This window comes from Stigmatopora argus, chromosome 4, assembly GCF_051989625.1.
Source record: "Stigmatopora argus isolate UIUO_Sarg chromosome 4, RoL_Sarg_1.0, whole genome shotgun sequence".
NCBI lineage: Eukaryota > Metazoa > Chordata > Actinopteri > Syngnathiformes > Syngnathidae > Stigmatopora > Stigmatopora argus.
Genome location: NC_135390.1, coordinates 6,086,819 through 6,100,343, shown reverse-complemented (window position 1 = coordinate 6,100,343; position 13,525 = coordinate 6,086,819). Strand labels below are relative to the sequence as shown.

The following is a 13,525-nucleotide window of genomic DNA, read 5'->3' as shown; positions in this document are numbered from 1 at the left end:
CATTCTTTTGTTAATTCACTCAGAGTTTTCAGTTCAAGGGTTCATTTCTGAGTAGAGTTTGGACATTCTAACTGTGCTGGTGTGGGTTTCCTCCCATATTTCCGAAATATGCACTGTGGGTTCATTGACTCCTCCAAATTTTCCCTATGCGTATGTGCTTGAATGGTTGTTATTCTATGTAAGAGGGGTCGCCAAATCCAATCCTCAATGACACCTATCCAGTCTGTTTTCCCTATACCCCTTCTCCAAAACTCTTGAATCAAATAATCCGGATCGTTAGGAGGCTTCTGGAGAGATTGTTGAGGAGTTGATCATTTGATTCAGGTGAGTCTGTGGAGAGAGACATGAAAATCACTGGATAGGTGTCCTCCTGCCTATAGTTAACTCGGATAGAAAAATGTTTTTTTTTTTTTAAATCTCAATTCCTTTTTGTTGTTTTGAAGAAAGAAAGTTAACAATCTTCTCCCCGGGCTTGTGTGGGTTTTCCTTGGGTACTCTGGTGTCCCCCCACATCCCAAAGACATGCATGGTAAGCTAGTTGAACACTCTAAATTGCCCCTAGGTATGAGTGTGAGCGTGAATGGTTGTCCATCTCCTTGTGCCCTGCGATTGGGTGGCCACCAATTCTGGGTGTCCCCTGCCTGGTCCTCATTGTTAGCTGGGCAGGCTCCAGCACCCCCTTTGACCCTTGTGAAAATAAGTGGTATGGAAAATGAATCAAAGGTAACAATCACTAGCAATTATTACATCTTGTAATTAGTTCAAATGTTAAAATATATTTATTTCAAATAAATATAAATGAGAAATTGGAAGAATTTACTTAAATTAAAAGTTTATTTTCCACTCGTAGACAATTTCTAGTCATACTGATTTAAAAAAATATATGTCGTGAAGTATAGTACATAACCTTAATATTAGCCCACTATCCAATTCCTTTTTCCCCGCACCATAAACAATTATAGCCCAACATTGCTACCGATTTTTGAGTAAACTGCCTTTGTCAGTCACTCGTTTGTGACCATTTAATAGCATTGTGGCAACCAAAGAAACAATTAAGAGAAGACCTTTCATCTTAAAATGACTTTGTGTAAATACTGTTTTGACCACTTTATTTATGAAGCTCAGGGGTTCATCACTTTTTTTTTGTACTGGGTTTGCTCCAAACCAGCAAGACAGACATCATATCACACTTTCCCAATCAAATTTATCTTGAAAAATGAGCTTTGATTACAACTGTAACATATCACCCTAACTTTTTAAATTGATAAAATGGTGTAATCAAATCCCAGTTTATCAAAGGCAAAAATATTTAATATTTATTGTGTGATGTGTCAATATTTGAGCCACTAGACTTCAAACTTTTGAGGAACGTGATTCTACCTCCAACCAAGATGGAGATTGAATCCCAGGTAGAAATATGTAATAATATATGATAAAATCCACCACAGGATTTCAATTAAAGTTGAGACTATGCCCCTCTAGATATAAAATTTTCCCAACAAAGTTGCATTGTGCATAAAAAGTGTGTAAAAGCATGTATATTTGTGCCTTATATTCTTGATCAAATACTTTGTGGCAATGTGTTTTAGTTTATTCTGTTTGCTGGGTTGAACAGTGCCATGGAAAAATATTTGCTTCTCCTTAGATTCCTCTTTTTTATGTTTCATTTCATCTCTTCATTGTTTAATATCATAAAACGAACATAGTTATGAGACGGAACTAAACTAAGTGAACATAAAATGCAAAGAAATACTTTTGGCAGCATACTATGCAAACAGAAAAAAATGGGAATTTAAGAAGGGGGAATGCTTTTTCATGGCACTGTACCTTCAACAATAGTTACTTGTACAAGGTACACAACTTATTTACATATCACAGGCTCTATCTATTCTTATGCAAAATAATGTATTTTTGAAATGTCTATGTAGGGAAATGTTTTGTTTTAGCTACACTATTTGTATCGCTATCTGCTAAAATAATTTTATGGAATACAATGCTTTTTTTGTTAATAAATGTGACACACATTCAAGAAAACGCAAATACAATGTTAATGAATTAGTTCTTCAAAATCTCATGGACGTTTTGTTTAAGTTTCGGGCTGCGTTTCCAATGGTTTTAAACTGAAGTGTGAATCATCATCAGAGACTGAAATTCTTGCCCATTCTTCCTTGCAAAACAGTGAGGTTGGATGGAGATCGTTTGTGAACAGCAGTCTTCAGCTTTGCCCACAAATTCTCGATTGGGTTCAGGTCTGGACTTTGACTTGGCCATTCTAACACCCAAATATGTTTATTTGTGAAGCCTTCCTTTGTAGATTTAGCTTCATGTTTGGATCATTGTCCTGTTGGAAGATAAATCTCGGTCCCAGTCTGAAGTCTTTTGCAAACTCCAACAGGTTTTCCTCCAGAATGGTCCTGTATTTGGCTCAATTCATCCTTCCATCAATTTTAATCCTTTTCCCAGTCCCAGCTGAAAAAAGCAGGCACAGACCATGAGGTTGCCACCTCCATGTTTGACAAAGGGGAGGTATGGTGTGTTCCTTGGTCTTCATGATGCTCTGCACTTTAAACAGAATCCTGAGACTCAGAGAGCAGGTGCATTTATACGGAGACATTTTTACACACAGGTCGATTCTATTTATCATCAACAGTCAACATTGGATCATTCAGAGATCCTCACTGAACTTTTGGAGTGAGTTTGCTGCACTGAAACTAAAGGGGCTGAATAATATTGCACCCATCACTCTACAGTTTTTGATTTATTAAAAAAAAGTTTAAAATATCCAATTCATTTCATTTCACGATTGTGTCCCCCTTGTTGATCTTTTACAACAAAAAAAAAAAAAAAGTCATGCGTTTGAAGCCTGAAATGTGGCAACAAGTTGAAAAGTTGAAGGGGGCCGAATACTACTTTCGCAAGGTACTGCATTCCAGAAAATACAGTAATATTTTTATTTGGGACTCACCCACTTTCTGCCCGACCAAGATTGAGTAATTTATCATTTGAAAGTTGCAGTTAAAATTGCTCATACATTTTTCACTCACATCGCCCCTCAAGGTTAAGTCCTAAATCCGGTAGGCCTATATACTTACAATTTAACCACTGAGCAAATGAAATACTTACTACTAGTATTTCAGCCATAACATCCTCCCTTAGCCTTGATGTATGATAGTTGTTCTGACAGAAGCTGCTTCTGTGCTCATAAAACTGGATGCTTGCCTTAAATCAAACGTTAAATGAAATCCTGGAGGGTGACCTACTTCTAATTAAGATCCAAATATGAATGTAGCACTGTAGGACTCAATGAGCCTTTTTAACTGGACGAACAACTGTAAAATGATTAATTTCCCATTCTCTGGCATTACGAGGGGACGGACACTAGTGTGTGAATTCACACCAGGCGTCCAGCCATTAGGCAGCATGACTAACTGCGAGTAAATGGCGGAATGATCCATTTTGACTTGGCCCTCTGCTGTTTTGCAGTCTATTAAAACTGTAGGGAAAAGTGACATGATCTTGTCTCCTTAACTGCCTTTTAATGAATTGTTTGTGCCTGGATTAATGATGTATATTGTGGCCCTATAATGTGCCCTAATGGCAGAGAATTAGGCGGCCTCAACTGGAGTATTAATTTAGCCTGCCTCCCCAATGATTATTCTTCAGTCAGTGGAAACAGAATTCATGGAGGCTTTCCTGCACGCCGCTGCTCTTCGATTCCCAACTCACTTTTCTTTATGAGGCCGCTTTATCCAAGGGGAAAACCACAGCAATTTGTTCAGCTACTACTTATTTGATGAATCTGTTGGAGATTAGTATGGATGGCTCTGTTGTATAAGACGTAAAGTCAAGACGAAAATGTGAATGAGTAGAGGTGGCCCGATCATATATTTTTGCACCCGAGTTCAAGTCAAGTCTAATACACCTGATCCAAAACATACTTTTTTTTTACAATATCTTTGTGCAATTTAATTATTTTGTTGCTTTGACGTTATTAAAAATATTTTTCCACTTGATTACAATCTTCTAAAAATGTTGCAAAGTAGAAAACATTTATTTTTTTGTTTCTTTTGACTATATCTTTGCATAGCTTTCTTTTTTTGGGGGGGGGGCTTTGTAGCCCCAAAAGTGACCCCCCAAAAAATATTTAAAACCTCAATCATTTTCAGATGATCCCCATGTTATAAAAATAATGTGTTTGGGTTCGATTTACGATCATGAAAACATTAAATCTAGTTTCTCATTTCATCTCATTTTATGAAACGTTTTATCCTCACTAGGGTCGTGGGGGGTGCTGGAGCCAATCCCAGCTGTCTCTGGGCCAGAGGCGGGAGACACCCTGTGTAGGTGGCCAATCGAACGCGGGCCACAACGAGACGAACAACCCCTCCCACTCCCATTCATACCTAGGGGCAATTTAGAGTGTCCAATCAACCTACCATGCATGTTTTTGGAATGCGGGAGGAAACCAAAGGACACAGAGAAAACCCACGCAAGTCTGGGGAGAACATGCAAACTCCACACAGGCAGACCAACCGGGATTCAAACCGAGGAACCCAGAACTATGAGGCCGACAGCTAACCACTCATCGACCGGGCCAAAAATAAATTACTTACTTTACTTCCAAAATACTTACTTTCCTTCCAAAACCCCAAAAAACAAGATTCCTTGGGAATGGATAATGCGCAAAACATTTTAATCTCATCTCATTTTCTGAACCGCTTTATCCTCATTAGGGTCGCGGGGGGTGCTGGAGCCTATCCCAGCTGACTCCGGGCCAGAGGCGGGGGACACCCTGAATAGGTGGCCAGCCAATCGCAGGGCACAAGGAGACAAACAACCATCCACACTGATACCCATACCTAGGGGAGATTTAGAGTGTCCAATCAGCCTACCATGTTTTTGGAATGTGGGAGGAAACCGGAGTACCTGGAGGAAACCCACGCAGGCCCAGGGAGAACATGCAAACTCCACATGGGTGGACATGACCTGGATTTGAACGCAGAACCCCAGAGCTGTGAGGCCGACACACTAACCACTTGCCCCACCGGGCCACCCATAAATCACGGCGTTAAAGTTAATTAAAATATGTTTGGACAAATTAATAATAATATTTTTGGAAAACACGATGGTTAGGAACTTTTAATTTATTGTCAGTTGTCATATTCACTGGAAACATGGCTGAGCGAGCGTCTGCTGCGGCGGCTTTTGCTCCATATACTCCGCGGGATGACCAATAACACTAATAACCTTGGGTCTATATCACAGGACCACTGAGGCGAGCATCAACCTCACTTGATTGCCTGGACGTCAATTAAATGAGATGGGGATCAATAGCTTCTCCCTGATTACCTGGATGTTGCAACTCCATTTTTTTTGCAGAGATGTAACACATTTTAGCATACTGAAATACTAAAATGTTGTTTAAAAAAATAATAATTTTTGAACATGAGGAGCTTACCTGGGCAAACAAATACAAATATATATATATATCTATATATATATATATATATATATATATATATATATATATATATATATATATATATATATATATATATATATATATATCTACAATAATATATCATTTATTTGATTTGATCATATTTAATTTAATATTTTCAATTGAGAAATAAAAATAACTACTGTCTTTTTCAGACTATAAGTGGCACCAGTCAAAGAATAGACAATGAAGATGGGGAAAAAAGTCGCACTAGGAGTATAATTCGCATTTTTGGGAGGGCATTTTTTTTATTTGATCTGAAACCAAGAACAAACATATACGTTAAAGTAATAATAGAAAAATTGGGAATAACAGTCTAAATGGGCATCTGTTAACAGTTTTTGAACAGATTGGTCAGAGTGGAAAAATAAAACAGTTTAAGTCACATCAGAGTATTAGTCACAAGTCCAGCCAAACTATGAAAAAAGTGCCACTTATAGTCTGAAAAAAATACCATGTGTATATTGTGGTTTTTATGGTATCATAAATTTTGAAAATGTATTGGTTTAATCCACAGCATATGATTTTATGTCATATTTTTCAACAGTGTTTTCTTAGGTTTTGTTTTAAAGTCTTCTGAATAACACCATCAAATCTCAAATATACTAATAGGGTTTTCCTCAATATTTAGTTCTTTTTTGCAAGTCGAAGCGTGATATTTTTGAGCAAAAACTGACTGGTATTTACTGCAATGATGCTGCTGACACCATGTTCCACTCTATGCAGGGACAGTGTTCTCCTGGTGAAATATACCTTTCAGAATTATGCAATTATGTGATTTATTAAATGTCAAAATCTTGTTTTTGCAAAAGGCACTCAGGTTTGAATGATTGTCTTCATAACACATGGCTTTTGTTTTGCCTTCCGACCCTATAAACCAGACACAGAAATGGTAGAACATTGTGGTGCCTATTACAGAGTATTTCTGTATGTCAACCTCTTTGCAGCCTCTGACCAACTTAATCATCCTTTTTCCCTCAATTTCCATGTTCCTTCGTCACTGTTTTGCCACGTTTTCATCAATTCTATCATCTCCGTTGCCATTGTGTCCTACCGATGTTACAGGTTGCATGAAGGGTGGAAAACATTGCCTTGCTCACAGATACTTCCACTGCAAAAACATTCCATGTGTGGAGACTTTGAAAATCTTATTAACATTTTAGTTTGGTTGCTTTTGATCCATTTACAGTCTCAGAATGTTTTGATTGGTAAAACTTGACCACCAGTATCTCTCGGGGGTTTGGGAAGCATCGGAGCTGGCATGAGCACGTCAAGCAATTATAGCAGGAATAATAACGCACCGATGGGGTGACACGATTCGCTCCACTGATCAGCAAAGTTCATGTGAAATTCTAATTAACACTAACTCGTTTACAAATGAACGCATACACGTATTTGTGTGCTTAAGTGTGCTGGGTGTAATTAGCTGCAAAGCCTCTGAGCGAGATGGAAGAACAACAATGTCAAATAGTGCCGTTACACTATGTCGGAATTGTGAGGGTGCTATCGAAAACCGCTTCATCGGTAGATTTTAACTAACCAACAGTGTACAACAGGGGTGTCAGACTTGGTTCGCGGGCCACTTTAAGGTCAACTTGATTTCACGTGGGCCGGACCATTTTTGATATAATATTTAGATTTTTTTATTTATAAATGGATTAAAAGAACTGGATTAAAAGCCCTGAATATTCAGTTTTTTATAGATCTACAACAATGTTTATTTGAGCTTTTTTTTAATATATTTTCAGATTTTACAAAATAATTTTTGAACTAAAAACACAGAAAAAATTGATTAAAAATTACAATTATTGATTTAAAAGGGGGAAAATCAGGAAATTGAATATACATCTATTCTCTTCATTTTAATTTGATCCTAAAACAGACAGTCAGCACTCATGATTTACTTTCTCGGGCCACACAAAATGATGGGGCGGGCCAGATTTGGCCCCCGGGCCGCCACTTTGACACAGGTGGTGTACAAGGTCATTTATTATCAGGAAATGCTGGGAAAACAAAAACAAGTTGAACCCAATGTTGGGTACTTTATGACCTCACGACCTTGTGTATTACTTTGAATGTCCCTTTCAAACAGTGCTCATTGTAATAACAATCTAATTAAATAATTTAAAGACTTTTTCACAGAAAAACCTTTTTTTGTCTCTTTTTAGGAGAAAAAAAACGAGCTCGAGCACTTCAAACATAAGCAAAGAGAATTTGCACTTTGCTTATGTTTGAAGTGCTCGGGCTCGAAATCTGCTCATCAGCATTCAATTATTTCCGTAACAGTTTATTTCGTAGGAGTCAAAGGCGTCACGAAATTGCTGTCCGAGTTAGTGTGCCAGGAACTCCTGAATCCAAATTATATTTCATTTCCCCCTCGTGCTTCTCTTACCTTGACTTGTCAAAATGCCTTTGGCGTGAGGCCACTATTCCTTTCCTTGATCCAAGCGGTTGCCAAAACGTAATCAATTTATGAGAAGCAGCATTTGAGAGAAGTACACAGCAAGGAGTCAGGGTTGAGAAGCTGTAACCTAAAGTGTCCAACATGTGTTTCCAATGATCTTTTAGCATTTTAAAAGACCATATTGACTTTGAGGATAGTCTATATGGATTTAAGAGTTAAAACGAGTTGGCACTTCATGGATTACATACAGGTTTCCCAACAGTTTACAAAACTAGATCATTTGGCCACCATGTCACATATAATAATCACATATGCTTAAGATTGACCTTAACATTGAAAACAATTCAAAATTAAGGGGCAGCACAAAAATGTGATTGTATCGCACTATTATTATGACTAATAACCTAATAAAAATATTCCTAAAATAAGATTATTTTTGTTCCAAATTAAGTCACACTTAACAAAATGAGACCGAGGTGTAAAAACAACTATAAAAGTTGACATTCTTGTGCTTATATACATGTAGAAAAGTAAAATAAACCCATACTGTACTTGTCATTGTTGATTAAAAATGTGCAGATTAAAACATGTACCTATACATTTATTTTATTTTTATACACCATATTGGTTGATTGAATGAAATATTTCAAAAGCAATTTTTCTTTCGTCCTCGTCACTACCAGCAAGAGGGCATCGTGTTACCACTAGGTGGCGCAAAAGAACTACTACCTGCTCCCACACAATGTTTTGATTCGTCTCAGTGCCGTAAACACTGCACTTTTCCTCGCCTGAAGTCTAAAGGGAAATTTCCCCTAAATAAAGAAGCAGGTGTAATTAAAGTGACGCACTATTAATTACATTTTCTATGGAGAGCACGTGAAGGGCACACCGGTGTACTTTTTGCATGACAGGGGCGCAATGGCAGACCCTTAACAAAAGTAGTGGCCTCGCTGGTGATTCCATGCAGTTTAAAGCCGTATTAAGCGTGCATTGTGGAAATTTTAACTCCCAATTTTAAAGAAACATTAACTGCTCGTGGGACGACTTTGTTACAATGGCAAAAATTAGAAAATACCATCAAAAGACTTGAGTTGGAAGAAGAGATCGGCCCAAAAAAAACAAAAAACAACACAACACTTAACTTTTTACAGATAGCCATATTTAAGGTCATTTTGTTTTATGGCTTCATTAAATACAATTTAAGACCTAATTATGTTGGCCTATAAAATGGTGGCATTTGCGCACCTGAGGCAGCTTAAAGGGGGAATTATATATATATATATATATATATATATATATATATATATATATATATATATATATATATATATATATATATATATATATATATATATATATATATTAATCACAATTGAGCAATTGTCATGACTTCAAAGAATAACGTTGGGTGCGAACTGAAAGCAAAATAAACGGCTTTTTACAATCACAAAAAATCATATGTCATTTAAATAGTTCCCTCTTTAATTGCATTATGGTAATTGTTGTCATGTCATTTTTAAAATGTAAATGCTATTGTAATGTTAATATTTTACAATTATTATTAGTATTTCGTGGTTGTTAAGTATATTACATTATTAGCGTTTTTAGGGAATTAAACGTGTTTAAAAAATTTGAAACGCCTGATAGTACAAAGCATTCAAATGATGTTTTATGGCATTTATATTTTCGTGTCCTTTATTTTGAACTAAACCATTGACGGATGAAGAAGTATTTATGTGGAGCAGCAAGGGCAATTGGACGTCATATTAATTATAATAATAATAATTAAAATAAAACCGTTTTGAAAACAATCTGGCGCACAAAACAAAAATGGAGTTCAAGTCATTGTACTCAAAGCAATAAATAGAGAATGAGCTCACGCTTGACTTAAAAAGACATTTAGTCCCGATATTGGAAAAAAGCTGTTTAATATCAACCCCATTATTTAAAAAGGTGCAAGTCTCTTTTTTCATTAGTGAAGAAGCACCCACACATTTACCACCTTTGTTTTAAAACTCCACTTTCATCTGGGGATGTCTTAATAAAACCCCCATCAGAAGGTAACATAACCAACTAGGAAAAAATAAAACCAAGAGAGGTGAATAAATTATATTAAAAAAATAAAAAAACATTGGATTGGTGCTAGATCCTGATCCCAAATTTTATTTTGACTTAAATGACTGATTAAAGCTACCGAAGAAACACTTGAGTTTCAGCTGCGTTCTAGAAGGTAAAAAAAAGGAATAATAATGAGAACTAAACCTTGCAAATACCGGAAATGTTGGTGTAAAAAAGGCCATCTACGCAATAAAAGATGTTCTATTGTGTATATACATTTAGCTGTGGAAATAATATTGAAAGACGATTCGTAACAAAAAGAACTTATTTCAGACCTGATCCTCTCCACAAAATCAATTGCAGAATAAATTACAAAAAAATAAGAAACACGAACAACAAACAAAAGGCTTCAGAGTGATGAAACTACATTGAACAAATCGCTTGTAATAATACTAATACTAATACTAAAATTATCATAATAAATTTTGGATCAAATGCTGCTTTTTGGAATATCATTGCATTATGTTTAGGAACAAATGAATGTTTTAAATTATTTTTTTTATTTTTTTACTTTTTAGCCGTTCTTACTTCAATTAAAAAGTATTATTTAAAACACCAGTGCAGGTTTAAAACCTAAAATTTTAGTCAATAAAGTATTTGTTGGAATTATTAGTAGAATTCACAATTTTATGCAGTATGCGAAAAAATAAAGTCTTAAGAAAATTTCAACTGAATTTACATGATGTAAAAAAATATACAAATATGAAATACAACTTGAATTCGCAAAATGATAAATAACACACAGACACAAGGCAGCAGGTAGATTATGAAGGAAATTGAATTTTTAAAAAAAGTCTTTCTTTCTGCAATATGAATTCAAAAAGTGCCCCAGTGGAAAAAAAAGAAGGATGGACCCATGACATTTAAAGTACAATATTTACAAAATCGGATGCAAATGTTAAAGTCTCAAAATCAAGAGCCTATCCTGACCTGCAGTAAATCCAGCCATTCCTTTTGGAAGCTGCAGTCACGAGAAGAAAGGCGAGGGGGAGGTTTTGATAATTCCTAATAAGACTTTATCCTCTTATTAAAGAGATGATCACATCCCAGCCAAGCTATTTTTTAAAGTCTGCAAGCCCCACAAATAAAACCGTCAATATCATACTTCGAACATCGATACGTGTTTGTTTTGCCTGATGAAATCCTGACTGACCTCACACAATAAATAGGAGCTAGCCTGTTGTCTCCTCCGCACTAAAATGAATGCAAAGCTGACAGATGCCCTTTCCTAGTGGCCCCCAAGTGTGGAGCTATACGACTAAAACGCCTTTGCTTTTTGTCCTTGCTTTTTTTAAAATGATTGTGTTGGTTTTTTTAATTGCTTTTATAAATAACATGTGGCCAGAGCTATTCCGCTCATTTTTTGACGTGTGCATCCTTCATTCTTCCTTTGCTGACTTGTTTAAATTCCGGCTACACCTTGAAACTGCGTCGAATGGACTCACAGTGCTCGGCTGGTATCCTCAGAACAGAAAACAGAAAACAGAACACGCGTCGATGTTTCTCTTGAGCCCTGGGAGAAAGATGAAGAGGGGGTGGGGGTCGACCCCTCTCCTCCCCCTTCTCCTTTCATTCTCACTGCAGATGTTAAACCGCTAGTCATCATACATAAAAGACCCACTATCGTTTCGTAGTCCAGCGATTTATATAGGACGGTGTAAAAATGGAAAATCTCGGCCAAGTCCTGCACGCCGTGGCGCTTGGAGCCAATGCTGGGGGGGGGGCTCATTGAACCGGGGTCTGGACCCCGTGGTGGGGCGGCGTGTCCCCGTACACGTCCTCGCTTCCCGGCAGCGCTCCTCCGGGAGGCGTCATCCGTTTCTCCTTCTGTCTCCTGTTACAAAACCAAACCCTGACCACTTCTTTCTCCAAGTGCAGGCTGTCCGCCAGTGAGATAATTTCCGACGCCGCAGGTTTGGGGCACTTCAAAAAATGGCTCTCCAAAGCCCCCTTGACGCTGACTTCGATGGAAGTCCGTTTTTTCCTTTTCCGGCCCTGCGCGGCGATTTTGTCCAGGCTGGTTGGGCTGCCCGAGGTGGAGTCCGCCTCCTCCAGCCACTTGTTCAACAGAGGCTTGAGCTTGCACATGTTTTTAAAGCTGAGCTGCAAGGCCTCAAACCTGCAAATGGTGGTCTGGGAGAAGACATTCCCGTACAAGGTCCCCAGGGCGAGCCCCACGTCCGCCTGCGTGAAGCCCAGCTTGATCCTCCTCTGCTTGAACTGTTTGGCGAACTGCTCCAAGTCGTCCGAGGTCGGCGTGTCCTCGTCCGAGTGGTCGTGGTGGTTGGGCCCGTGCTGGTGCTGATGCTGCTGGGACGCCGGATGGCTGTGCTCGCTCAGGTGCGGGCTGTGGTGGTCCTCGTGAGGATCCCTCAGGTTGTGGTGGTGCATCCCCTGGCCGCCGCCCGGGCCCCCGATCAGCCCGTTGACCCCGAAGCTCGGCTGGGAGTAGATCAAGGCCTGGCCGTTGGTGCTGGCCATGCTGGGGATGTGCGCCGCCGTGGTGGTCCTCCACGCCCGCGCGTCGTGGTGCGCCGCCTGGTGCACCTGCAGGTGGGACGGTGGTGGTCGCGACGGATGCTGCTGCTGCTGCTGAAGGTTACTGCTGGAGTTGTGCATGTCGTCCCGGGCGCTCTGCACGGCCGGCTTAATGTCCTGCTCCGTCGACCACGGGCCCCCCTCGCCGTGGGACAGCGCGGCGATCCACTGGTGAGCGTGGCTGAGCGCGTGGCTGTTGGTCTGCAGCTGGTAGTCGCTCTGCAACAGGCTCTGCGCGTCCCGGTACGCCGCGGCTTGCTGCATGCCGCCGGGCTCCGAGTGCACGATGGAGGCGCTGGAGGTGAGGATGCTGTAGTGGTTGGATGCTGCGGTCGCCATGATGCTCGGAGCCGGACTGCTCGTTCGCGTTAAAAGCAGCTCGCCTTTGACGCGCGCATCCTCAGCTTCTGCCGCTGCCTACAGGCGGCTCCCTCCCAGGCGCTCTGGCGAGTGGACGCCGAGGCTCACCTGCCGCTCGGCGCTGCCCCGCCCCGCGCGCTCATTGGCCGCGGCGGTCTGATGGACGGGGTTGCCAGGGGCGACGGCGTGCCCATTGGTCGCCAGGAGCTCGCTCGTGTCGCGCTTGATTTGGGGCGTGAGAGGGAGAGGAGGCTGGATGAGTGGAGGCAAGCGCCGCCACGAGTAGTGCGGCACCGAGGCAGGCGTGGAGCGGAGCCGAGCGGTCCTGAGCGGAGCCGAGCGGAGCCGAGCGGAGGGGAGCGCCGGCTTCGCCCGACAAGACACTACGCGACTGGAAGACACACTCCATTTATTTGGATTATCGCGCGCTCTTCTGAATCTCGCTCTTGGCATAGGTGTCTTCGTAAAAAGCCCCGGCGCCCAGCGTTTAGTCGCCATTCTTATCTCTTTGTCTTTACATCTTTAATTTGCACCTTGTGACATTAAACATGATTAGATTGCCACGTTTTTCTTTCATTTCATTCTTCTGCCAGTCAGGGAACTGC

The 13,525-nt window shown here is 40.1% G+C and overlaps 1 protein-coding gene across 1 annotated transcript; it reads right to left on the bottom strand.

The window, feature by feature from the left end:
- Positions 1–9,320: 9,320 nt before the first annotated feature.
- Positions 9,321–12,995, bottom strand: pou3f2b (POU class 3 homeobox 2b). The gene has a single exon (XM_077599758.1). It carries the CDS (start codon positions 12,897–12,899, stop codon positions 11,748–11,750), a length of 1,152 nt encoding a protein of 383 aa, XP_077455884.1. The 5' UTR covers positions 12,900–12,995; the 3' UTR covers positions 9,321–11,747.
- Positions 12,996–13,525: the final 530 nt, after the last annotated feature.